The following is a 26301-nucleotide window of genomic DNA, read 5'->3' as shown; positions in this document are numbered from 1 at the left end:
GTTCAGATGGACAGCTCTGCTCGGATGGATGGGAGACTGTCAGACGTCTTCTCTAGCTTAGGGGTGGACATTCAATTTGTTTCACCTGTCAACATATCTTCTCCACCCGTCATGCTCAAACAAACCTCTGAGGACACAGTGTCTCAGCTGGCCCACCTGCAGGGCTGGACCGGGCCTGCTCTGTTTCCTCAGCCCGACCAGAAGGGGTCAGTGCTGGAGATGTTTCTCCCCGGCCTCTGGGTGACGCTGCACATCCTGTGCATCAACACCTTTGTGCTCCACACCCTGCAGTGCGAAGGTTCCCTCAGGCAGGTCTCCCTGACAAAGTTCAGCAGGACTCTGGCCTCTAAGCTGGCGGCCGACAGCAGCGTCACTGTGCCCGTCCTGCCTCGACAGGACAGCTTTTACCAGGAGACAAGTCTGACAAATCTGTCCAAGCAAAGGTTAGTTTTTACTGCTTTTGTATAGTGTTTCAATTAAGGCGAATACAATACTTCTCACTAGAAGATGTTTGGGAAAAAAGCATCCAAAGGCAAGTCAGTGATGCTTTTTTATTTCAGAAAGTACTGATACAAAGACTCACTTTGGAATGCTCTGCTATTTTAAATATAATTTATTCAGACACATTTTACCCAATTAAATTAGGCTATAAATTAAATTGAAATGAATATGACATTTAGAACAATTCATGAAATGTGAGAATATTTTCTTAGGACAATGCACATTTTGGGACATTCAATTATTCAAAATAAGAAATGATGTAGGTGCTGTTAATATAGATGGTAATAGTATAGGTAACATTATTGGTCATATAGTGCAAGGGAAGAGGTAGAAGATACAGTACACTGAGCTAGTTGTTTATCACTGTAAATTGGGTTGGTATTTATAGAATCAGGGCTGGAACTAATTATTAACTCCATAAATAGTTACATTGCAGACTATCTTTTTGTATTAATTGAAAATCATAAATGTTTCGGTTTTTTTTATTTTATAATTTTTTTCAGCCAAAAATACTGAAGACAAAACTCTCACATCCTCATGTTTAAAATACTGGAGCCAATGTATTCAACAACTGACTTTTCTTTCCATTAATTATAAACTCATCTATAAAGCTATAGAATACTTACTCGTGTTTTTTTCATGATGTGCCAATATCAAACTATAATACAATGTGCACTGCTGCACATGAATAAGCATTTGGTTTTGATGTCTGTCTTGCAGGACGAACACCATCAGCTGTGGTCATGTGATGGAAAATGAGAGAGAAGGCTGCAGCTCTGCGGCGAGGCTGCAGGGCGGGAACAGACCGGGAGTGTGCGGTTTGGACAACGCAGGCAACTCCTGCTACTTAAATGCTGTGTTACAGTGTCTGTGTTCCACTGTGCCTCTCGTGGAGCACCTCCTCGATCAGGACACTCGCAAAGAGCTGAGGAGGTAAGACCCTTCCTCCTGCTGTCCCTCTTTCTCACTCACCTTAAAGGTCCCCTATTATAATGTTTTTCATCAATATATTATAGGTCTCAGATATATACAAAATATATCTCTGAAGTGTTTGGCTCCAAATACCAAACAGATCATGCATTGTAGCATCCCATAAACCCTTCTGTTTTTTCAAAAGTGCTGATTCTCTGTCTGTTACTTTAGATGAAAATAAGGAGCCACTCCCCACGCCCCTCTGAGAGATATCTGGTTAAAAAGAACACAATGGTGCTCTAGGAGAAGATTCAGGTGATAAGGTGTGTGGGGGGGGGGGTTACCTTGGATGGTGATTGGCTAATGGTTACGCAAGCCAAAACATAGTTATGACATCAAAAAGTGGCCAAAATCTGATCAGCTAATTTTCCGACAGGTTTTTATATAAATGGATCAGGACAAAAAGAGAGACAATCCTTTTTCCTGAAACGTTCAAAATCTCTTTACACAGAGGGGACACATGTTTATGTAGAAAAGACATGCAAAAGTGGATTTTGCACAACAGGTGACCTTTAATGCTGAGGGGGTCATGTTTTCTCAGCAGTTTCAACTCGATTCATGCAGGTTGAAGTGTCGGGTGGTGGTGACGTTTGTCCGCCTGCTGGAGGAGATGTGGCTGGGAAGGAGCTCCAGCTGTGCGCCTGTGGAAGCCAGGTCAGTGCTGTGCTCAATCCTCCCCCAGTTCAACAACTACTCCCAGCAGGACGCCCAGGAACTGCTGCTCTTCCTCCTTAACGCACTCCACGACGACCTCAATAAGGTGCAGCACCATCTATCACTCAGAGGTATCTCTCTGTGGTGAATCATTACACCATCAGAAAGAGTAAATGTGTATTTGTGTGTACTTACTTTGTTTCAAAGCACAAGATGCGCTCCTCAAAACGACCAAGACAAGACCAGAAGAGGAACTGTGTCCCTGCGGTGGGGGGGTCCACCATCGTGTCACATCTGTTCGAGGGCCAGCTGGCCTACATGACCCTCTGCATGCACTGCGACAACCAGACACACAGCACTCAGACCTTCACTGTGCTGTCACTGCCTCTCCCAACAGACATCAATAAGTGCTCCATTCAGGTACATTTTACACCTTCTAACACCTGCTACCCTGGAAACATCAACATGACTCATGGACAGATTACTGTACAGGCTAAGGGTCCCTGGGCCAGATCCTCTGTTTAAATGTAGGCTACTGGTAACATTTATTTTTAGGAAGCCACAAAGACACAAAATCACCACGAGATGCTAAACAACCAAAAACAGATTCAAAAAGACCACAAAGAAAATCAAAACTTCAACAAAACTATACAAAGCTCCACACACAACAACCAAAAACCGACAGAATACGACTACTGATATTATTACCGAATAATATAACCACTACAGAAATAAAAACAAGGGATGCAAAATGACCGAAGATTTCTCTTTGGATCTGTGGCCTTTGTGGAGCCCTGTACCTCAATGTATGTGTCCATATCCCTCTGTATGTATAGCACGTTTTAGATAAAGTTGTCTCATTGCTCTCTCACTTCTGTCACCATGTTGCAGGACTGCCTGTCTCTGTTCTTCGAGCAGACCGTCCTGACCGGGGGGGAGCAGATGTTGTGTTCCATGTGTGGGCTGAGGAGAGAAACGACAGTCCTCACTTGTTTAGACAAACCTCCAGAGATCCTCATGTTGCACCTGAAACGGTGGGTAGTCACATTACGTTATCTGTTAAAGGTAAAACTTTAACACTAAACAGCAAGGGTATGTGTTTAAGTGTCAAAGGAATGAGTGTTGTGTTAATCAAATGTATCTTTATCTCCTCCAGGTTTGGTTGTAAGGGGAAGAACCAGGTGAAACTGAAGACTAATGTCGAGTTCTCCTCCATGCTCGACCTCTCCCCGTTTCTGTCCAGCTCAGTACAGAACAACTCATTTTCTTCATACCACCTTTATGCTGTTGTGGTCAGTAAACATACACACATGTATTATGAACTGTACTGCCTAAATGATATTTGAGTGTACACTTTATTACAAAAAAACGACTGATTCTTAAACTCTGGAAGGATTCAATAGAAGATTTCAAACTTTCTTTCTCATTGCAGATACAAAATAACTTGTTTAGATGATAAGACACTAAAATTGACAAAAACCTGTCACTATGTCATTATTAGTATTTCTGTTTATGTATTATATACTTCTTTAATTTACATATGTTGACGGTGATGAATGCAGTTACTTCATATCTTAGTAACAATGTAATTAGTGTGTTGTTGAGTGATATTAAACTTTAAAACCACATTTTAAAAGGACGGTCTTGTTTTAATTGTTTGTATATGACTACATAAAACTGGCCACTGTGTACAGTACTTGCTAAATCATAAAATGATCAATTGTGGCTAAAGAATTTGAGATTTGATTCACTTTGTGTAAATAAACCTTTTCATCCTCTAGAACCACATAGGTCACCTGAACATGGGTCACTACACCGCTCTGTGCCACAACGCGCTGACTCGGACCTGGCACTGTTTTGATGACTCAGCAGTCAGAGAGGTCCAGGACAGCCTTGTTCAATCTCCCAATGCCTACATGCTGCTCTACAGCCGCAAGCCCTTCCAGAAGCCCAACATCCACGGACTCTGAGCCCAGCAGGCCACATGTGCTGTTTAATGGATACCCTGGTGTCTATCGTTTGTTAAAAGAAGTCCAGGGTAAATCAGTTAAGAAAGCATACTTTAAAAGATATCTGCTCTTTATTGTGTTCTTTATTTTGGCTGGCATAACCACAACGGCTCTTTGAATAAATATCCAATATTGTCTTGTGTGTAATAATAATGATATCCTGTCTAAATGTTTGTGTGTAATATTTCTACACAATATTGTCTTATATCCGTAGAAAGGAAGAGACTAGAGGATTAGCTGGAAGGTTTCCTTAACCCCATAATTATCGGACCTTTTTTTAAATGGCTCCATTGTAGCCGGTATCTCCTGAAAAAGCCAAACAGACACAAACATTAATTTGAAGCAGTTTTAATAAATAGTCATACGAGTTGTTTGAGGTTAATATAATCGTTATATCAGAAACTAATTGTTTCCAGAGCATTAAGTAATAAAATCATCATGTACAAGTAAAAAGAAAACAGATAATGATCTCATGCTAGGCAATAAAACTTTACATAGGAAGTCAAATCCTGCCGCCTCAGGTCCTTCATAGGAAACATCAGTTCAGTTTGGGCTTGTCAGTCAGTCAGTCGGTCAGGTTGACGCTAACACACTCGCGTAAGTGATCAAGGTCATCTTCTCATGACTTCATATTCTCTCGGGTCAGTACTGAACACAGAAATAAAATGATATAAATCTAAATGAAAGCCTTCTGGAAACCAGCAGAACTGGTAAACGCCAAGAAGGATGCAAAGTAATCCCAGTAATGTTCCCTCTAAATAGCAGTTGTGTCTGAATATATGAATGTAAAGAGTTAAGTGTGTGAACAGAGAATTCTGCAGGTGGTTTATTCTGTCGCTGCCCGGGAAGAGACGGACAAGCTCTCAGCATCAGCATCGTATGAAAGAGTGGAGTGTCAATGTGTGCTGTTAAACAAGGTGTTACACATGAACTTAAACCAATTGCATATTGTGTAAGTGCAACAATGTGGCTAATATGAACAAGCAACAATCTCAATCCTAGTTTAAGGAAGAATGCAAAAGCCAACACACACACGGCCTCTTCCAGCCCATGAAGACCATAGAGTGGGGCCAGTTGACCTCAAAATCATAAACACATATTTCTCCTCTTACCTGTAGTGCTGTTTATCAACACAGATTGTTTCAATGTGGGAGTTGCAGAGAGTTCAGAGATTTAGGCTGGAGAAAATGTCTGCTTCCTCTCAACTATAATAGCACTTGGTTGCTCGAACATCAATAATTCCATTTAAGAAAAAAGAAACAAAGCAATGTAGAGATCAGGGCCCAGTGACTATAGATAATCCACAGACATGATACGTGGCACTACAGGTGAGAGGGGAAACATACATCTTTGCTTTTGGGGTTGAATATCCCTTTAAACCCCTACACAGTATGTCTTATATATGATGACACAATGAAGGCTGCTACTTTCAAGAAGAAAAAAAAAGATAATTTGGTCACTTAACAGATAAACACCTTGCCCTCCGGTATTTACATTTTGAATGTGCAACATCAGCATTGGTAAGTATGTACATGGCGTCTAACTGTTACTCGGCTGTAGACACAGAACCGATCTGTTCTGCGATACAGCCGTCCACACCGAGGGCAGAAAAGAATGAAGAGCATCTGAATCATCCGTCAGCCCTACACACACCCATCGAGAAGTAAAAGGAGCCTCAGTTAGTCACTAGATGATCAGTAATAAGAACAGACGGCATGTTTAACAGGTATAGGGTCCTCTAGAAGCTGAAGCATTGCACAGTGTGCCTACACCTTCCTCCCATCTGCAACTTTCTAATCGCCACTAGTGTGCACACACACGACTAGTCGACCCACAGCCATGTGCGCCAGGCAGGTCCTCAGCTGTAAAAAGAACAAACAACCTCCAGGCTTTAGAGTCTGGTGTGGTGCTCTCTCTTTGTGTCCTACGGCTCCATCACAGGGTGGAGTAAAACAGGATGTAGGCTGCGGAGGACTTGACGGAGGGGGTGGAGATTTCCATCACCTCGTGGTCATCAAACTTGTACCAGCGCTGTTTGGGGCCGTTCTTACAGTAGGCCGTGTAATGGCCGCCGTCTAAACCCCCGTAGTGGTTCTGGGAGTGGAGAAAAAGAGGGTCAGGCTTTCGAAGCAGCTAGATAATTACTATAATGAATTGTAAACCGTTAAAAATGTTCACGATATTCTTAACTATCCCCATTTTCTAATGCGCACACAGTCAATCTATAGTCAAAACATTGCTATACTTATTTGTTATTGGTTTATTTTCCAACCGTTTATAGACTGAATCAAACAAAGGACAGTCAGCTTTATGAAACATAGATATACTGGAGATAGAATATATAAGTACACAGCAATAACAATAATGATACTTGTTAATGCATCTCTGAAGCTCCTTTTAAAAAGAGGACACATCATGGAAAACTAATATTTGCATAGACATTTGGGTATCTGGAGAGTACTTACAGAAACCCCATACAGGCTGTATCTCTTCAGGTTGGTTTTGGGTCCAATGACGTACTGGAACAGGTCCAGAGTTTCTAGAGGGAAATCTACAGACGTCTGTAGCTTCTGCTTCCATCTGCCCTCATAGGAGAATCTGCAGAAATTAAACCCATTAAAGAAAAAGAGTGTCAATTGTGGGAACAGTAAGAACATTTACAGAAATTACAAATCAAATCATATTTCCAAAAAAGTGAAAGTCTGCATTTAGTTTGGAGCTAAAAGTTATGAGTTCATCAATAGACAGTGACAAAGCCATTTAGTGTACATCATTGTAATGCAGACATCCCTACACACCGCTTTAGGTGCACCAGGACAATGGGCGGGACCTTCCAGATCTCCAGCTTCTTGGTGGAGTCTCTGTGGGCTTTGCAGTGTCGGCAGAACACCTTGTTGTTGTCCGTCAGCTTCTCTTCCTTGGAGAACAGCCTCAGACAATCCTGCCGAGAAGCAGCAAGCATATCAGTTGAAATATATAACAGAGAAATATATTTACATAGACACTCAGTAGCATTATAAGCCTTCAAGATGTAGTAAGATGAAGGTTTATGTGTTTGTTAAGAGAAAGAAACACTGAACTCAACAGTACAGCATGTTATGTATATCATATTCTAATTACGTGTATATAGACTTCTTGCACTATTTTTTATTTGTATTTTATTATTTAACTACGTTGCATCGCTGGAAGAGCTCGCGTCGTAAGATTTGAATTGCCATTTCTACACTGTAGCTAATGTGCATATGACATTAAATCCTTTGAATCTTTTGCATTTTCAATCTTTACATGTGAAACCCTGCATACATTTGAACTTAAATGTGAACTCTGCTATCCCAACATTACATTTCATTTGGTTGAGTGGCTACGTTACTCAGAAAAAGCTCAAAACAAAACGTTGGCAGGTTGTTGTGTGACCGACCTGCAGGGAGCACTTGCTGGTGGAGGCCAGAGGCAGCGACAGGTACATGAAGGTCTCAAAGGTCCGTGACTTGCGGTGGCAGGTCAGACACTGCACGGTGGACTTGAACTGACCCTGGAACAGAGCCACGATGATAGACTCGTTCAGCAGCTTGTGTTTGCTCCAGGCCAGGTCGGCTGCTGCCTGATCATCCATATGGTCGTTATCCTCCTCTTTGTACCGCTTCCTGTTGTCCGCCTGACACCAGAGACAGAAAACATGTTGATACACAAAAGCAACTGCAGCTCAAGGTCTAAGCAAGCTGTCTTCACGACTCAGGAGAAGTTACACACTGCAGACTGAGTGTCTAAGTGAATTCAAGTCCTAATCTCTTTCAGTTCATTTGCATGCAGTTCAGCCAGGTCATTATGATAGGTAGGAAGATATGAGAGGCAGGTTAACGCTTGCTAATTAATAACTCATTAATTAGACAGACTTATAGCATTAGCCTAGAGATAAAAGGGGAGAGGGGACAGAGCCAACCAATGGCAGACGGGTCTGAACATCACACAAAGGGGATAAGATGGAGAGTGTGTCATGAGAAATGGACGTCATCAGCCGTTACAACCTCATCAAACACAATGGAAAGAGTGAATCTCAAAGCTGCCTTTCCTTCTCATCTCTGACTGCTTGTTGCCTTCCGTTGAAAGAAATTGAAAAACAATCATGTTTTGATGTCTAAAAATAGAAAAAGCATAATTATCAAGCTATGAAATTGTCTTTCCCTATTCATCTAGTCCTTTCCTCCATTCAAATGCACATGAAGCCGGTAACATCAGTCACTACAGGCAATGAGGCATGTCTTGGGTCTACATGCAGAGAGGTTTTGACAGAGCATCAGACCGGACAGATGCAGACACGCCACACTCACACTGCTGCAGGAGGACCAAGGACACACAGCTAGTCACTTACTTTCTAATTTGCCATCAAAATGAAACCAGGTGAAAAAAACAGAAGAAAAATGATAAAAGACTGCGTTTTGCATCGTTAACAGGCAGTAGCAGAAGACACAGTTCAAATAAATTAATGACTTATCATTTATTCACTCAATATGTAATCGAGGTTGAGCACATTAGATGTAAATGTTTCTCCGAGCAGTATTCGAAAGCTTTTAAATACTTTATTTATGCCACACTGATGGTTGTTCTAAATGTTGCATGAAGTGCGTGCGCTACCTTGTTGAGGTCCTCGTGGAGCCCGTCCATGAGGAACAGCAGCAGCTCCTGGGAGTCTTGCTGGTCATAGCAAGCAAACTGGTCATTGATCTTGCCTATGGTGACCTTAAAGTCCCGCGGGCTGATGCTCTTGTACAGACCGCTCCACAGCGCCTTCATGATCACTCCAAACTCCTCCGCCACCTCGCCCTTATGGCCGAGGATGTTGTACCTGGGAGAAACACAAAGCAGCGATGGACATCTTAAATATTTACCTCATTCATGTCTCTTTCTGGGAAGTAGTTATCAGAAAATACCTTTATTTGTCCCACAGTGGGGAAATGTACATTTGTTACAGCAGAAAAGAGCCAAAAACAGCTTAGTATTAAATAAGAAGCATGCACCATTTTCTTTAGTAAAGATACAAAATTAAACAATTTACAAAATACCGGTACACATCTGTAACCATTTTGGAGATATAGCAGCCAGGTATATTTTGCAGTTATTACAGGCATATATTATTATTACGTTACATATCCAGAATCTGACCTGTTGATGTCCTCCAGGTAGTAATTGTTGTTGAAGTACTCGGCCATGGGAGGAGTGTTGCACAGACATTGCAGGATGGAGTTCATGTAGCATGTGTTGCCCATGTTGCGGAGGCCCGTCAGCGATGGACCCAGACCTCCAAAAGAAGGGTTGAGGTTGCGAATTTTGGCAGCTGACGGCCGTGCGATCTCCACTTTAGAATAGACTTTAGTGGCAGGCCTGCAGGACAGAGGAACACAATGAGAGAGCAGTTTCTGCAGAGATAAGGCTAAAGAGTTTACAATGTGCTGGACAGACAGCTCCTTCACTAACAGACTGCTCCAGATCCTCTGTCACAAGGATACAGGAAAACATAAGTCTATAGAACCACTCACCTCTGGCTGCTCCATAGCTTCTCTTTTGTTAACTGGACTTATAACATCTCACTGTACATTTATATTTAATTTCATATGCCATTCTTGCACACTAAATGTAAATGATATCCTACTTTTATATTGGGTTGGCTGTAATTTAGCTCTTGAATAGTGTTTTTATTATTGTCTACATATTTTTATATTCACGGTCAACTTTTATATTTTCACTCTTTTAGTTCTGTTTTATCTCCTATTTTAAGATGTTCATATTGTATAATTTTATATTTTCTACTCTTTTTTTATTCCTAATTATGTGCAATACTTTGTTTTACATGCTGCTACATCAAAAAAATCCCACTTTGGGATTAATAGATAATATCTTATCTTAATGTGTTATATCCAAAAAAACACATTATAATGATTGATTCAAAACGCTAGACACTCGATCGCATTCACACCTAATAGTCCGCTTCTCTGGTGCGCACCAGACCACAGTTTGTTACATTGGTTTGCGTTCACACGGGCAAAACTCAAACGGACTATAAACTTTAAACACAAGTCATGTGCACGGAAATGCTGTTCAACCATTGGTCAGACATTAAGGGGGTAAAAAACGCAAATTCCAGCAATTTCTACCGCAGCCTCCGCCATGGAGCATCGGCACTTTCGGCAGGTTATTCTCATGCTGCTGTTGATCTGGAGATCAACAGACACTAGCGGCCCACGCATATGATTATATAATCAGACAACGTCCGTTAAAAAACATTATAGCACATATAATGAGACGTAAGGAGGGCATTTCACCGACGACAGGTGGCTCTGACTTTTATGTATAGTTGACGGAGCATTTTTACTGTTACGACACTGTTCAACACTTCATTCTGCTTCGCCAAATATTTTAAGACATCCACTTTCTTGTGACTCGTAAATACTACGCTTCCTAGGTTTTGGTGCAGACTGCGTTCACATCAGCGATGATCCGCTCCAGAGTTCACTTGCAAGCGGTCCGAGTCCACCTCTTTTAAGCAGACCAGAGTCTGGTTGTTTAGTTCACTTCAGAGGTCTCAGACTGTGTTCACACCGACCCAAACGAACCGCACCAAGTGGTGAAACGCACCAGGGTTCGATTCAACCGGACTATAGAAGGCAGGTGTGAATGCGACCTTAAGACTTCAGTTGCTGGGATTGCTGAGGAGCTGACCCCAGTAACTGATCAGTGCATGTCAAGATATTGTATTGTCTACATTCTTTTATTTAGCTTTTGTCTATATTTGAACATTTTGACACCTCAGTTTTAAGTTTTAATTTGTATTTGAATACCAACATGTGTCAGTACAGTTCTCATGATTCTTGGTGATGATGTTTGTAAATCAGGCTCGAGCACAAAGCTGTTTCCATGGTTACGGCTTGGGTTAGGCCCAAGCCTGTCGATTTGTTTGGGACATATAATAGTTTTGTCAAGCACAAACAGAAAGTATCCATATTTATATAGTGATATCAGAAAACATCCGAGTGCCTTACTTGGTGTCTCTGTTGATGGTGGGTGTGAAAGCAGCGGTGGGGGGGGCAGTTTTCTTCTGGGCCTCGTCTCTCAGGTCCTGGGCGATATCGGGGGAGGAGTAGGAGCGTTTCAGTTTAGACTGCTCCCGGTCCTGGTCCTGGGTGGAGTCTGGTTCAGCGGGCCGCGGGGGTTTCTGTTTAACTGTTGGCGGCGTGGAGGGGGGGGTCTGGGGAACAGTGACCTCCGGCGGGTACAGGTGGACACGGTTGGTCGGGGAATGGTAGTATCTGTAGGTCCCCGTCACCGTGTCCAGGAACTAGCCAATAATGGAGGGAGGAACATGGAAAGAAAATAGGTCATTTAATTGAAAGAAACAAGCACACATAAGGTCTTCATTATTTATCAATTCAAATATATATGTTTTTAACCTTTTTTCATTCTTCAATTATCAAGTGAGTTAACACATTTCAGATTTAAACATGTGGTACCTTCATCCAACCAATTGGAAGGCCTGGGACACTCCTTCCCATCTCCTCACTTCTTGCTCGGGTCAGGGGCTCCCTCTGCAGAAACAAAAACACAAACCGACTTTACTTTAAAGTTCTCTACAAAAATGACAATGAAAGAGTTTCATAGTGAGGGGGGAAGTAAAGGTTGGCATACAATTGTGTGACTTAATTACATACATCACTGTTTTTATAATGCACAATAACTGTCTAACTAGTGTCTTAAAGGTGGGGTAGGTAAGTTTGAGAAACCGGCTCGAGATACACTTTTTGTTATATTCTATGGAATGCTCTTAACATCCCCATAGCAATGAATATCTGAAGTGCTTTGACAAAAAATCCAAAAAAAAATGTCATCTGTGGAAGCTGTAGTTCTGTAAAAAGCACGACCAATCATTTTAGCCAGGCCGGCTAAAATAACTGGATGGCCTACCTGCCTGTCAGCCTTCTCTGTGCACAAACTTATCTCGTGCCCTCATTGGTCATGTGCGCGTTCGTGTGTGTTGGAGGAGGGGCTCTGTAAGGAAGTGGCAGATTTTTTCCGGCTGTGTATTTTCAAATTCTAGCGCACTCGAGCTGGTTTCTCCAAAATGACCTACCCCACCTTTCATTTCTTCTAGTTTCACAAAGATTTAATTCAACAAAACGCCTCTGAGGTAAGATTGAAGTGTTGGAAAATATAATCTGCTGGGTGAGCATGAAAGGGCAAACATACAAAGTTAGCTTATTTTTTACTTCTGTAATGTAGCTGAAGTGTTACAGATAACTAATTGTATCTAGGATTATGTAATCCCATAACTTTGCTGTTGAAAAGAGGTTGTACATAGTAAGAAAGTTATATTAGTTGTATCTTCTACAATATAATGTCTAACAGCCAGGTATTGTGAAGTCTTATCTTCCCCTAACTACTTTACTGTCCATGAGTCTTACACAGCTTTAAATCCTTTAATTCGTCAGACCAGATAAGAGTTCTGTTTGTGTGCAAAGTGTTTCAGCAGGGGATTTGTGGTCTCGTTGTTTAAACTGTGAGATAATAACAAGGGATTGTTCAGTTTCCCTTTAGCCACACATGTAAGACACAGCTTAAAGGGACTCTAACGTTAGCATTGTGGGATCTGGGGATTACTTTTCTGACTTTCCCACAGACAGAGGGTTGAAATAAACGTCACACTGTAGTAGTAAGTAACATGGGGAGAAAATAGGACTCACCTTAAGTTCACTTACGATATGATTGGGAGCAGGAGAGTCCAGGGACATACTCTTGGAGGGAGGTTCAGAGTTCTGCTCCTTTCCCCTCCTCTCTTTGTCGTCCCACACCCTGTTCTCTTTATCGTCTTCTTCTGCCTTCTGCCGTTCCAGTTTCTTTTTCTCCTGAGGTCCATTCTCCTGCTCGTCCTTCTTCTTCTTCTCACTTTGCTCCCTTTCCAACCTTTCCTTCTCCCGTCTCTCACCCTCTGCACGACGCTCCTGGTTTCGTTTCTCCTGCTCTTGCTTCGCCTTCTCCATCCCTGCTACAGCCTCAGAGTGTATCTGGCTCTGTTCTTCTTTAGACAGTGAATTGTTGGGGGTGATGGATGGTTTGACTGAGCGGTCGGGCATATTTGGGTCGTTCTGCATGGATCCGTTCTGGCCGGGCTTTGGCTCGTCGGTAACACAGACAGAGGGTTTCTTGGTACGGTCAAACTGGGACAGGGAGCAGAAGGAATAAACAAAACATGAGTGGTGTTGAAACACACAGCTCTATGTTTTATACTCCCAAATATACGGATACAGTACCTGTGGGAAAGCTTTGTTTGCAGGCGTCTGAATGGATGCACCTGCTGCAGGGCCCTTCTTACTAAGGTCTAGCCCAGAATTGGTCGAGCCGGTGACGGTGGACTCCAGAGAGTCTGGCGGCCCGTCAGTAACCTCGGAGGTTTTTGATGTGGGGGGTTCTGCTGGTGCAACCCCGTTCACCAGCACAGGAGCGGAGGCCTCCTGAGGCTCGGGTGTCACCTCGGGCTCTGGTTGAGGTGGGGTCACAGGCTTTGGTTCCTCTAGGGATGGGTAGCTAAAGTTCACTGTTCGAAGCATCACAGGAAGGAAATACATTTGAAAGAGAATCATTTATATAGGAACATTTATCTTAAGAGTCATTTCAAATGAGCCATTAATATGGGCTTTGGAAACTATTGAGTGTAAATATGACACTTGGACAAGAGAAAAAAAAGAGTAGCCGCTGGTAACAGTTTGGATTATTTCATTGTTTTTTTAAAAGGTGCATGGAGGATCACATTTTGAAAACACAAGCATGGTGTGGGATTCAATGCTCATAAGTAAAATGAGAATTCACTCACTTTATTTTAAACATGAATTAGTTAGCCTTAATCTTTTTTTTTCTTACAATAAAACAACATGAGCTGCATAACAAACAATCGACTAAACTACGTGGCCTGATAAATACAAAGGGCCAAAGCTCTAACATGCCCATGGTGCTGCTCATACTCACACTGGGGGCGGGAGCTGATGACATTCGGCCGAGGAGGGTGGACTTTAGCGTTGGATGTGAACATGGGGTAAAACAACAGCCAGTTCTCGTAGCCTCCCTCCAGCACTAGCGGCTCACTACGCAGGATTGTGATGCTGTCCCACTGTGGAGAGTGCAAACACATCATTGTAGCTCACAGGAAGGTTCTGCAGTTGTTATTCACACTCTAAACCCCACCCACTCACTTTAAAGAGGGCGTCTTTGAGGCTCTGCAAGGTGGTGCCCAGTTTAAGGTCAGTGACAGAACTGAACCAGTCCAGCAGCACAATATAATCCACAAATCCCCTCCGCTTCCAATGCTCTTTAGACGCATCTGGCAGCTTCCCCTCAATCTGAGTCACAATGATTCTGAAAAGCCACAAAGAACCAGGTCAGGAGGACAGGTATTACAATGTACTGTAGTCTTTTCTACTTCTCATTATTTTGATTTGACAAACAGAAAAGCAACAAAAGGGAATAATACATTCACTTATATCCTCATGTCCAACTTACAAATGACACATTCAGTGTCAGTTCAAACTATCAGGTACGAGGCCTACTCTCACCCTGGGCTGACGGCCTCCTCCGGCACGCTAATGCACGTCTGGCCCGGGACCTGAATGCGAGACTCCTCAAAGTCCCTGAGGCTGCGCGCATCCATAACAATTATTGTAATTGTCTGGTCCTCCATCATATGGAAAAGTTTCTCAGCTGAGATGCTACCAGCTGGCACCGCAGCTATCAGACAAAAAAGAAATAAAAAAAATCTGAAAAGAACAGTCTCAAATTCCAAGCACTTCACAGGTGAAACACTCACCATAATGGAACCTAATCTCTCGGTTTAAAGAAAGATTTTAACATCAGAAGGAAATGTATTCTGCTTACCTTTCGAGGGTGTATTCCTTAGTTCAGTCTTCAGTTCATTCTGTTCTCCTTTTATCTGATAAAGAAATCATCATGTTAAAACGCTAATGTTGATTTGAATAATTCGGATTTGGACAAATGGCCTTTGTTTTATTATTAAATCAATTAAATTAAAATATTAAAACAAACCATTAGACACAACAGCGCCATTCATATCTTTACGGATTAGGCTATTAGTGTCACTGGTATTACTGGCATGATGTAAACTGTAGATTTAAAACTGTACATTGTATAAAAGTTATTTAAAAAAATCATAAACCACAACCTTCACATCCACTTGCAAAACGTCAGTTTTAGACACACAGACTGAAGCAATTCTCATTGAAATTAAGTCCCTATCTTTTTTCATTCATAACAAGAAAATATATATCTACCTTTTTGCTGTCCTTCTTATTTGCTGAAGACACTTTTGGAGAACCTCGACCGCTATCTTTCTCTTTCATTTCCTCCCTCCTTTTCTTCTCCTCTTGTCTCTCCTTCTCCTCAAGTTTTTTTAGAACCTCAACTTCCTCATACCTGTTCACAATGTAAAGATTAAAAGAGTTAAAAAAAAATGTTTTTCTCAAGTCAGATTTTGAATCTTATGCATTAATAAGTAATGTGCAATATTAAAAAACTAACCTGAGTTTAAGGCTTTCAGAGAGTTTCTCTGCGGCTTCGATGGCTTTCTTAAAGCTGTTTGGCCCAAGCATGGTCATGTAATAATCCTTTGTACAATGGAATGGAGAAAAGTTACACACTAAATCCAAATCTTGTTAGTTTTCCACACAAAGATACACATTTATAATGTTTAACTATACCGGTTGCTGCTTGAAGTCTGGTCTTTTCTTGATGATGTCATATACAGTTAAATACTTCATGTACAGCACATAAGCTTTCTCCTCGTCTCTGTCCAGACGACACTCCTCTGCCGCCTTGAAGATTTTGCAGGCACTCTGAACATAGCTGCAACAAAGCATATAAAAAGCATAATTTAAATAACATAATCACCATGTGATTGTAAAATGCTTGGGCTTAAGTTATACTGGGGATTTTAGCATGTGGTGCAAGGCTTTGAACCCAATTAATTTTGTTTGATTAAAGGTTGCTGTACATTTCAAAAGGATTACACTTATTCAAACTTTAACGCAACAATCTCTATCACACGTTATCTTGTCTCTTTTCCCTCACTTGGAGACATTTTCTCTGTGTTATGAGTGCTTTACGGTAAATACTGGAAACATGAAAGTTAGCATTACTTCCGGGTGCTTGTCTTGTCCGGCTTAATTTCAGCCTTTTTGTTGAGTTCCCCCAGAGAAGTGGACAGATACAGCTCTCTGAGCCCGTTGGAAACTGCAGGCATCTTGGCGGATGTGTTCAGTAAGACTCACAGGCAGTGTTCTACACAAGCTCTGAACATCCCTGTAAAACAAAATAACCAAAGCTGTGACTAAAACACTCAACCAGTCCTGTTAAAAATTCTAAATAGCATCGATAACATCAACAAGTAGCTGATGGCCTCACATATTATCACTCTAAGTAAGACAACAGTTTAACCTACCACAATAATTACACTTTTGACTTATTGTAAGAGATAGAGAAATGCCTTTCAAACAATTTAGCTGAACTCATCTTGGCTGGCTTTTAAAATATGTGTTTGTTTACATAAGATTGTTGCCAAAATAATACTAGAATAAACAGCAGGGTTATCCCTACCATAATAAAACTAATAACTAAACCAATGTCTCCGCAGCAGGGATTGGTAGTGTAGTACGAAATCTTAGGAGGATAAGCCCAACATAATTTCATTATCAGTCATTAGGCAGGCAAATACATTTACACAGGATGTTTTACAACAAGCATTGAATTGTGCTGACATCAAACATTTTAACTTTCACTTTCGTAACACCACTTAGGTCTCTTGAGTAATATTGTCATAGCATCATAAGCTAATAAGACAAACGTTATGTAAAGCTAAAACACATGACATGTCGTTGATGAATCTACCTATGCTATCACTGTTAGCGCAGTACCTCCATTAGTTAGCTTGTGGACGGAAGTTAGTTTCATGGCTCACATGTCAACATTGAACACAACAAGTAAGAGTTTTAAGGCTAACGTTAACCGTGACCGTTTTCCTTACCTGGATTAAACACACGTTATTAAACGCAGAGCACAAACCAACCACAACTTTGGTATTAGCAGCATATAGTAACTATTTACATGTTAACTTAGCTGGTTTGTCTTCTGTTAGAATGCTAGCTACGTCAGTTAGCTTGCTACGCTCTCACGCAGTTAACGTCAACGTTCGCTACTGTGGGCATTTAACTGCGGATCAGATACGGATATTATCATATTCAGATGTAAAGAGATATCCTCTAGTCCTGATGCCGACACGATTATTGTACTACTATGCTGTTCATATACAAATTACCTCCTTATGATCCGTTGCTTATACTTTTTTGACAGCTGATTCCTGAATCCTTCTTCCGGCCTGTTCTTCTCCTGTGATGATCCGGCAGCGGGTGTCCTTAATGTCGCATTACTGCCACCTTCTGGTGTTCATTTTCTTCTTCAATAACGACTTTATCTTGTCCTTTCCAACCCTCTAACTACTCGGTCCGTGTACGTTTTGTTAGTTTGATTTTTCGTTTGAACCAAAAAATGAAAATACCAGCCTTTTTTCGTTTTAAATCAAAAACGAAAAAACATGAAACCAAAGCCGTTTTCCTGTTTATGTTGTCTGAATAAAAAAAACGGATAACAAGAAGGCCTAATAAAAAAAAAACGGCCTGATTTTGGTTTTTGATAACAACTTCGTTCAATTTTCCGTTTTTCCGAATCCCCAGGAACATGTTGAACCAGACAGTAAGACCACTTCATCCTGAACTCACTGTGCCTGTCTTCATGGACCTGTAGCATAACACCTCACTGACACATAAAAAATACAAAGTATGTTCATTAAGAATGCACATACTGTCCCTCCTCTGTCTTTCAATGTAGTCAAACTTGTTGAAGAAAAACAATACGTTTAACGTTACAGAAATAAAAGCGTAATTACTCACCCTTTAATTGTAGACGTAACTTCACAAGTACAACTTGAAACATTTCTCCCGCTTGCTGCTGGGTGCAGGTGAAAGTAGGTCGACATTTCTGTTTACATCGCTGACATTTGTCACAGGGAAATCTTAGTATCGCAACAAACATGACGTTGTCACACAGTGACAAGCTGGACACTGGATTGACCAAATAACTACACTCTTATTTACATTTGACACGTTATTCAAAACCGACAGCCTGTGTGTTGATGCAACAACACTGCCATTGATATACAACACTCAATTATCAAGCCCCTGCACCCAGAATGCACATGTTAAAAGCCATAACCAATTAGATCACTTAGAAACCTGAGCTTGAACACTTTGTTGTGCACAACAATGGAGGCCACTTTTGGAGAGAGAGTTAGAGGAAGAGGTAAATGCAATATATTTTATTTTGTCTTCAGTACCATACAGTAACTATGTTCTTGTCATTTTCACTCTCAGTAAAGTCATTGTGTCTGATAAATGTTATGAGTATTGAGAATAAATCTATTTGTGTGTTTCCACATTGTATGCGTTCATTCATAGTCCATATTTACAGCGTGCTACAAATGAAAATGCCTAAAACTTTGACTTGAATGTCTTGTTTATTAATCAGCTAATGTGTTTCAATTCAGTTCATGTAAGCCTTACACACACATTCCTCTTTTGAGTGTCTAGTGATTATGGCCTGCATGTCTTTCTGTTCTAACTCAGCTGTAAGCTTCATAGCAGTTTAGACAAACATCAAATTCATAATGTAGAGACTATAGTTGGACAAAATAATGCTTAACAACTGTGCCATTACTGTGTGAACTGTATGAGATATCGTTCTCCCGCTTGCTGCTGGGTGCAGGTGAAAGTAGGGCGACAGTTCTGTTCACATCGCTGACATTTGTCACAGGTAAATCTTGCAGGTATGCAACAAACATGACGTTGTCAGTCACACAGTGACAAGCTGGACAATGGATTTGCCGACACAGTACAAACCGGAAGTCAGCGAAATAAAGTTATGCAAAGATTACTTGTATTCTCTATAAACGCATATCTGCATGTGAATGCAGAAATAAACGTATCCTCGTCAGGATGGGCGCCGGAAGCAGGGGGGCCAAGGGTCGTCACGTCAGACTTCTGGGTTCCAGGATTGAACTTTTACAGCATTGCCATTTATGATTGCCATTATAGCGTGTCTTTTATTTTTAAAATATGTTCTTTAACTTCCGGTCCACCGGACTTTTTTTCTTCATTCTTCAATACAAAACGAAAAATTGAGTGAAATTGCTATCAAAAACCAAAACCGGACCGTTTTTTTAATAAGGTCTTCTTGGTTTTTCTCGTTATCCGTCTTTTGATTCAGACAACACAAACGGGAAAACGGCTTTAGAGTAAGAAACATAAGTGGAGAGGCACACTCAGGGAAAACGGTCCCCACTGGAGCCTTAGTTGGAAAACTGATGAGTAATAGGGAGGTACGCTGTGTCCAGCGCCGTATAGACTGAGAGTTACGTCATCTCCGTTCACTCCAATGGACCACTTTTTTACAGCAATGGCGGATCGTGGAGCCTCTCAATCGTTCCCCGGAAGTTAGCGCCAAGGCTAGCAGAGCTGTAGAGTTGCAGCATAATAGACCGTTCGTGACGGACTTTTAAAGGTAAGAAGAAGTTTAAAGATTTATATTGCGGATATTATCAGTACATCTGATTCAAATTAACATGTGTATTAAAGGACGTCAGTGGATTATCCCTAAATTAGTAGATTTAGGGAACGTTTACAGATAACAGATAAAGCTAGGATTCCGGATCAAGTTAGCAACACACGTTGAACAGCCTTTTAATTGTAAATTCCGTTCTCTTAATGTCATTTCGTCCAACGTTGTTGAATTAGAGAAGAGGGTCTTCTAAAAGGGATTGTATGCGGGGGTGGAGGGAGTTAAATATTAGATAAATATAACTTTGGTGCGTGTAAGAGTGAGTGTTTTTAGCAGAGCCATATTGTGTCCTTGTGATTATGTTGATTATTACCTGTCTCTATAATTTTGCAGCTCAGCTGATTTTGGATTGATGGCAAAGGGACTTAAGTGAGAGTGAAAACACAAGGTAAGTTTAATACTACTGTTTTATATAAGTAAGCATACTAAACATGTATTCTATCACTGTATTATATAAGTAATCTTGTTAGTAACCTACTGTATGGCAGGTGGAGGGGCAGTGATGTTACAGGTGGAGGAGCAAAACTGCAAGACTGCAAACTCACAAGACAGAGAAATCAAAGTTTGTTCTCCAGAGAAGAGGTTGATTTCACTTCATTTATTTCATATTTTCTAAAGATGTGGAAATGGCAACAAAAAAAAACTTGAGAGCTGCAACCAAGACAACTGTAACAACATGAGTAGAGAGCCACCAAGGTTTTTCAAGTCCCTCTCTTAATCCATTTTGCCAACCCAAATGTCCAGGTACATGACGGGACACCTTGCTTGTTTTTGTTGTTTGCGCTCCTCTGGCTGGGTGCTGGCAGGTGGAGGGGCAGTGATGTTGGCAGGTGAAGGGCAGTGATGTTACGGGTGGAGGGGCAGTGATGTTGGCAGGTGGAGGGGCATTGATGTTAGCTGTTACACACCAGGCTCAAACTTAACACATTGCATCCTTCTTTGCAGTGTCCTTAATCCTGGAAGGGGAATCTGCAATTCCTGCAGAGTTTTGTAACCCGTTGGTCCGCACGCAAAGCGAATTTTTAAAGCCTTCTTAATTGTCTCATTGCTTCATTTCATCCCCTTTGTGGTGAGTCTGCCTAATGCCTTAGGTTGGTCTTTTTAAAACGTTTTCTTATATTTGTTGTCCCTAATTTTCATTGTTTTCTTGAGAGCTGCATTTTCCTTCCTTATTTTTCTTAGTGCAGACTTTGCTTTTTTGTTGATTCCTTCTTGGCTCTTTAATTTTCTCTTTAATTTTTTTAATAGATCTGTTTGACTGGCTGCTGGTTCCCTCGTATGCTGACTGGCTGCTGGTTCCCTTGTATGCTGACTGGCTGCTGGGTGAGTGGGTGGTGTCCACCCTCCCTGTCTCTCCTCACTAGCCATGTCCTCTCTTTCTTCACCGTCACTTTCCTTTCTCTCAGTCTCCTCATCCCTTCTTCCCTCAATCTTTGAGACTAATGTAAGTAGAAGAGCTGGCACTGTAGATTTTCGAACATTTAAAATATTATACCACTTAAAAATAAGAAATATGACTTTTGTTACTAAGAGTTCATACTTATTATACCTGTGTCACCTTTTACACTATAGCTGTGATCATGAGCTATGGGCTTTGTAGATACAGGTCCCGGGGTGAATCGTGGTGCAGGGGCCCTTCTCTTTTTGACCACAGGGCGATGCACGAAGATGGTGGGTATAGCCTCTGCTCTCAGCCTAGTCTTGCCCTTTTTTGTCTTGACAAACCGGTCTGCATCAAAATGTGCCTGCGGAGTGACTTGAGGTTACTTCACACACAGAACAACTCAGTTTTGTCTGCCCACATACATATTCCATAGTGGTTGAATACACAGTATTAGGAAACACTTTATACTTACTGGACATGTTATACTCATTACATACTGTATATAAAATATGACCAAGAATGTGAGACAACTTTATAGAAATTCATATCACATCTGTTACTGATGCCATTTGTCATACTTTGTTAAACTCACAAATAATAAAGTTCCATAACTTCAGTTGGGAACAAAGACCACACCTTATCTCCCCAAGGCAATTTCCCATCCAATAGGTGTGTTTTATAGGTGTGTATAACCCTTTCTCCTGTCTGTTACTCCCTCTTTCAGCACAAGAACCAGAGGGGGATTCAATGGAGCCTGAATACCTGCACAGAGACCCTCACCCTGCACCCTGAGTCTCAAGTCTCAGTGTTTTTCAAGCCTTTCCCTGTTTTTTTGTATTAAACAAAACATTAAGCTTTCCTAATGGTGTGGTTTTCGTTTTGTGAAAAAGTGCAAATGCAGTGTTTGTATATAATAACCTCACATATTTTTTTGCTGTTGGTCGTGAAATTGCTCCTGCTGACTTGAGCAAGCCATTTTTTCCTCCGCTCTGTGTCAGTGGGGAAGCCGTACATTCGTACTCCTTTCTCGGAGCGATTTGAGCATCCCCAGGCAGCACAGCAAACCATGGTGGCGACTAGGAGGCAGCACAGCAAATCAGGACTACACAGAGGAAAAGGCACAGACAAACTGCATGATATGCTATTCAATGTTTATTGAATTCCATGTATTTGCAATGGATGTTCCTAAAACAACACATTTAACATCATCATCATGCTGCTGCTGCTGCTAGTCCTTTGATAGTCACCTGTCGGTCTCCTGTCCTTTCTGAAAGCCATAAAGATGACATTAGTCATTTAGATAACTTGTGTCCTCAATTACCATGGGATTACTGAAACTACCATGAATTTAAGAAAATGGTAGAAATTAATCTAATCTGAATTTTGAAGCATTCCTTTAGATCCCCTCCCTCTAAATATATCAAACATTAGAAAGTGATGCTCCTGACTACCATACAAGTTTAAGAAGATAATATTGGTTTTAAAGAATTCAAAGCTATAAACAGCAACAGGCTCTTTAACCAAGGCACTGTTAGCCTAACATGTAAACTAGTTGTTCACACTAATCCTAATATTATCACTTAATATTAGCAAATTCTATTTTATTTTTTAAAACATATTGATGTAAATACATACACATATCGATTTGTTTTATAAATATTGCAAATCAAAACCTTTATTCACTAATAATTACCAAAGATCGTAGTTCTATCTCCTGTTATCAATGCATTCACATTGCCTGCCATGAACTTCCGGGGAACGATCCTCGTCTGCATGAACCACGTGACGATAACCGTTTTTGGACTTCCGCTGTCGTAACTCTTCTATCTATACGGCGCTGGCTGTGTCTACGAATCGTAACACTCCCCGGCCTGTCTAAGCCACTCTTCAAACCGTTTCCCTCTAATAAAACCTCGAGAGGTTAGAGAGGGAAAAGGTCCTGGATAAAAGTTATTCTTGATAAGAGAAGCCTAGAAGGCCAGAGAGAAAAAGTGAGTTTTAAGTGTTGATTTAAAAAAAAAAAACAGGGTCTGGGCCGACCTCACATGGAGGGGCAGAGTGTTCCAGAGCCTAGGGCCCGCTGCTGCGAATGCTCGGTGCCTTCGTGTTTTGAGCCTGGTCTTAAAGGATAAAGATCAATAGAGTATCCAAGGAATACAATAGAATGGGGGATGGACGCCACATCCTCTAGGGCAGGAGTTCCCAACCTTTTTTCCCAAGAACCCCCCCAAATGACTCATGTTGGAAGTTGCGCCCACCCCCCACACACACAAGGACTCAGGATTCATTAATTTGGATTCCCGCTGTATGAAGAAATTAAAGGACGGAAAACAATGGAAGTGGAAACAATTCACAAAGGGATTAAACTCTTTAAAACACATGTTCAAAGTAAACCAGATTTTGCCGATGTGTTTATGTGGATTCAAAAGTCGTAAATAATCTACAAAATGGAGGAGACCGATCTGATCGGAGCAACTGTGACAAATAATCCAACTGAAACCGGTGGGTACACGATGTGTTCGGGGTACACGATGTGTTCGGGGTCCGTCTCTTACCAGTGACGTCACGCATTGTACGCATTGTTATATATACAGTCTATGGTACCAACACGGCATGGGCAATATGTTTTAAAATGTGCTTATCCAGACAAGCCTGGTTTGGACACTTTACAGGCAGAAGAAACCTTTCTATTAAAGAAATAATTATACATTTCTTTCTTTTTATGCCTATAATAGCTAACTTGAATTTTTATTAAAATTAATTAATCAATTATTTTTTATATTTTATTGTAATGTATAGAAAAGGCTTTTAGTGACAATCATGTATTTTTTGTGAAAAAAAAAAACACTGCTCTAGGGGGCCCCCCGGGAAGAATGCTGTGAACATTTTAAAGTAAAATGCTTCAATCTGGTGCACTTTGAGCATAATTACTACTTGATCTAGGGGTACAACTCTAAAACACCCATATGAAAAAGATCGGTTTACATTTTAATAATCAAATAAGTATGTGAACATAACCAATAACCAACCATAGCCAATAACAAATAAATGTAACCTATTTTATTTTTGTTGTTCCATCCATCCATCCATCCATCTTCTCCCGCTTATCCGTGGTCGGGTCGCGGAGGTAGCAGTGCAATCAGAGAGCCCCAAACTTTCTTTTCCCTGGCCACATCAACCAGCTCTGACTGGGGGATCCCAAGGCGCTCCCAGGCCAGCGAAGAGATATAATCCCTCCACCTGGTTCTAGGTCTACCCCTTGGTCTCTTCCCAGCTGGACGTGCCTGGAACACCTCCCTAGGCAGGCGCCCAGGTGGCATCCTAACTAGGTGCCCGAACCACCTCAACTGGCTCCTTTCGACGCAAAGGAGGAGCGGTTCAACTCTGAGTCCCTCCCGGATGACCGAACTTCTCACCTTATCCCTAAGGGAGACACCAGCCACCCTGCGGAGAAAACCCATCTCGGCCGCTTGTACCCGCGATCTCGTTCTTTCGGTCATGACCCATCCTTCATGACCATAGGTGAGGGTAGGAACGAAAATGGCGCGGTAGACAGAGAGCTTTACCTTCTGGCTCAGCTCCCTTTTCGTCACAACGGTGCGGTAAAGCGACTGCAGTACCGCTACCGCTGCTCCGATTCTCCGACCCATCTCCCGCTCCATTGTTCCCTCACTCGAGAACAGGACCCCGAGATACTTGAACTCCTTCACTTGGGGTAAGGACTCATTCCCTACTTGGAGTGGACAGTCCATCGGTTTCCTGCTGAGAACCATGGCCTCAGATTTGGAGGTGCTGATCCTCATCCCAGCCGCTTCACACTCGGTTGCGAACCGATCCAGTGAGTGCTGAAGGTCGCAGACCGATGAAGCCATTAGAACCACATCATCTGCAAAAAGCAGTGGTGCAATCCTTAGTCCACCGAACTGCAGACCCCCTCCCCCACGATTACGCCTCGAAATCCGATCCATGTATATTACAAACAGGATTGCTGACAAAGCGCAGCCCTGGCGGAGGCCAACCCTCACCTGAAATGGGTCCGACTTACTGCCGAGGACCCGGACACAGCTCTCGCTTTGGGAGTACAGAGATTGGATGGCCCTGAGTAGAGACCCCCTCACCCCATACTCCCGCAGCACCTCCCACAGTGACTCCCTGGGAACCCGGTCATACGCCTTCTCCAAGTCTACAAAACACATGTAGACTGGATAAGCGTACTCCCAGGCCCCCTCCAGGATCCTTGCGAGAGTAAAAAGCTGATCCGTCGTTCCACGACCAGGACGAAATCCGCATTGTTCCTCCTCAATCTGAGGTTCGACAATCGGCCTGACCCTCCTTTCGAGTACCTTAGAGTAAACTTTCCCGGGGAGGCTGAGTAGTGTGATGCCTCTGTAATTGGCACACACCCTCTGATCCCCCTTTTTAAAAAGGGAAACCACCACCCCGGTCTGCCACTCCTTCGGTACTGTTTCCGACTTCCACGCAACGTTGATGAGACGTGTCAACCATGACAGTCCCTCAACACCCAGAGCCTTCAGCATTTCTGGGCGGATCTCATCCACCCCCGGGGCTTTGCCACTGTGAAGTTGTTTGACGACCTCAGTGACCTCCCCCCGGGAGATTGGTGTCGATCCCCCGTCATACTCCAGCTATGCCTCTAACATAGAGGGCGGAGTTGTCGGGTTCAGGAGTTCCTCAAAGTGCTCCTTCCAACGCCCTAACACTCCATCAGTTGAGGTCAACAACGTCCCATCCTTACTGTGCACAGCTTGAATGGTTCCCTGCTTCCCCCTCCTGAGGTGTCGGACAGTTTTCCAGAACAACTTTGGTGCCGCCCGAAAGTCCTTTTCCATGTCTTCTCCGAACTTCTCCCACACCCGCTGCTTTGCCTCGACCGCGGCTGAGGCTGCTGCCTTTCGGGCCTGTCGGTACCTTGCAACTGCCTCGGGAGTCCCCCGGGATAACAAATCCCTGAAGGCCTGCTTCTTCAGTCGGACGGCTTCCCTGACCACCGGTGTCCACCAGGAGGTTCGAGGGTTCCCGCCCCTTGAGGCACCTAGGACCTTG

General features: G+C 42.2%; 2 protein-coding genes and 1 long non-coding RNA gene across 12 annotated transcripts; 2 read left to right on the top strand and 1 right to left on the bottom strand.

Moving 5' to 3' along the window:
- Positions 1-245: 245 nt before the first annotated feature.
- Positions 246-5991, top strand: LOC307029031 (ubiquitin carboxyl-terminal hydrolase 50-like). The gene is made up of 7 exons (XM_079664586.1): positions 246-443; positions 1222-1434; positions 2038-2233; positions 2335-2547; positions 3019-3161; positions 3284-3419; positions 3909-5991. Exons 2-7 carry the CDS (start codon positions 1250-1252, stop codon positions 4095-4097), a joined length of 1062 nt encoding a protein of 353 aa, XP_079520712.1. The 5' UTR covers positions 246-443; positions 1222-1249; the 3' UTR covers positions 4098-5991.
- usp8 (ubiquitin specific peptidase 8) lies at positions 4469-17656 on the bottom strand. Of its 3 annotated transcripts, none has more exons than XM_079664583.1 (19): positions 17500-17656; positions 16325-16487; positions 15887-16031; positions 15708-15793; positions 15461-15602; positions 15048-15102; positions 14729-14900; positions 14369-14531; positions 14145-14286; positions 13433-13716; positions 12866-13339; positions 11639-11713; positions 11171-11466; positions 9297-9515; positions 8769-8979; positions 7555-7791; positions 6935-7077; positions 6602-6734; positions 4469-6230 (listed from the first exon to the last, which is right to left on the bottom strand). In XM_079664583.1, exons 2-19 carry the CDS (start codon positions 16426-16428, stop codon positions 6072-6074), a joined length of 3240 nt encoding a protein of 1079 aa, XP_079520709.1. In that variant the 5' UTR covers positions 16429-16487; positions 17500-17656; the 3' UTR covers positions 4469-6071. The 3 variants fall into 3 exon arrangements, with proteins under 3 accessions (XP_079520709.1, XP_079520711.1, XP_079520710.1); XM_079664585.1 differs by having other exon boundaries at positions 12881-13339; XM_079664584.1 differs by lacking the exon at positions 17500-17656 and adding an exon at positions 17209-17444.
- A 1180-nt stretch (positions 17657-18836) lies between these two features.
- LOC307029028 lies at positions 18837-22095 on the top strand. 8 transcript variants are annotated; one of them, XR_013805200.1, is made up of 6 exons: positions 18839-19796; positions 20187-20241; positions 20324-20922; positions 21102-21297; positions 21426-21524; positions 21962-22095. It is a non-coding gene; the product is annotated as an uncharacterized lncRNA (long non-coding RNA). The 8 variants fall into 8 exon arrangements; XR_013805201.1 differs by having other exon boundaries at positions 18840-19796; positions 21454-21524; XR_013805199.1 differs by having other exon boundaries at positions 18837-19796; positions 21102-21524.
- The last annotated feature ends 4206 nt before the right edge of the window (positions 22096-26301 follow it).

The sequence above is a fragment of the Notothenia rossii genome, assembly GCF_949606895.1.
Source record: "Notothenia rossii genome assembly, chromosome: 2".
Taxonomy (NCBI): Eukaryota; Metazoa; Chordata; class Actinopteri; order Perciformes; family Nototheniidae; genus Notothenia; species Notothenia rossii.
Note: the sequence above shows the minus strand (reverse complement) of the source record. Positions and strands in the feature narration are given on the sequence as shown.

Coding starts and splice junctions, on each gene's coding strand:
- LOC307029031 (XM_079664586.1), top strand. CDS start 1,250: ATGGAAAATGAGAGAGAAGGCTGCAGCTCTGCGGCGAGGCTGCAGGGC. Junction 2,234..2,334: donor TCCACGACGACCTCAATAAG/GTGCAGCACCAT, acceptor TTTGTTTCAAAG/CACAAGATGCGCTCCTCAAA. Junction 2,548..3,018: donor TCAATAAGTGCTCCATTCAG/GTACATTTTACA, acceptor ACCATGTTGCAG/GACTGCCTGTCTCTGTTCTT.
- usp8 (XM_079664583.1), bottom strand. CDS start 16,428: ATGCCTGCAGTTTCCAACGGGCTCAGAGAGCTGTATCTGTCCACTTCT. Junction 14,901..15,047: donor AAGGAATACACCCTCGAAAG/GTAAGCAGAATA, acceptor TTTGTCTGATAG/CTGCGGTGCCAGCTGGTAGC. Junction 13,340..13,432: donor CAAACAAAGCTTTCCCACAG/GTACTGTATCCG, acceptor TCCCTGTCCCAG/TTTGACCGTACCAAGAAACC.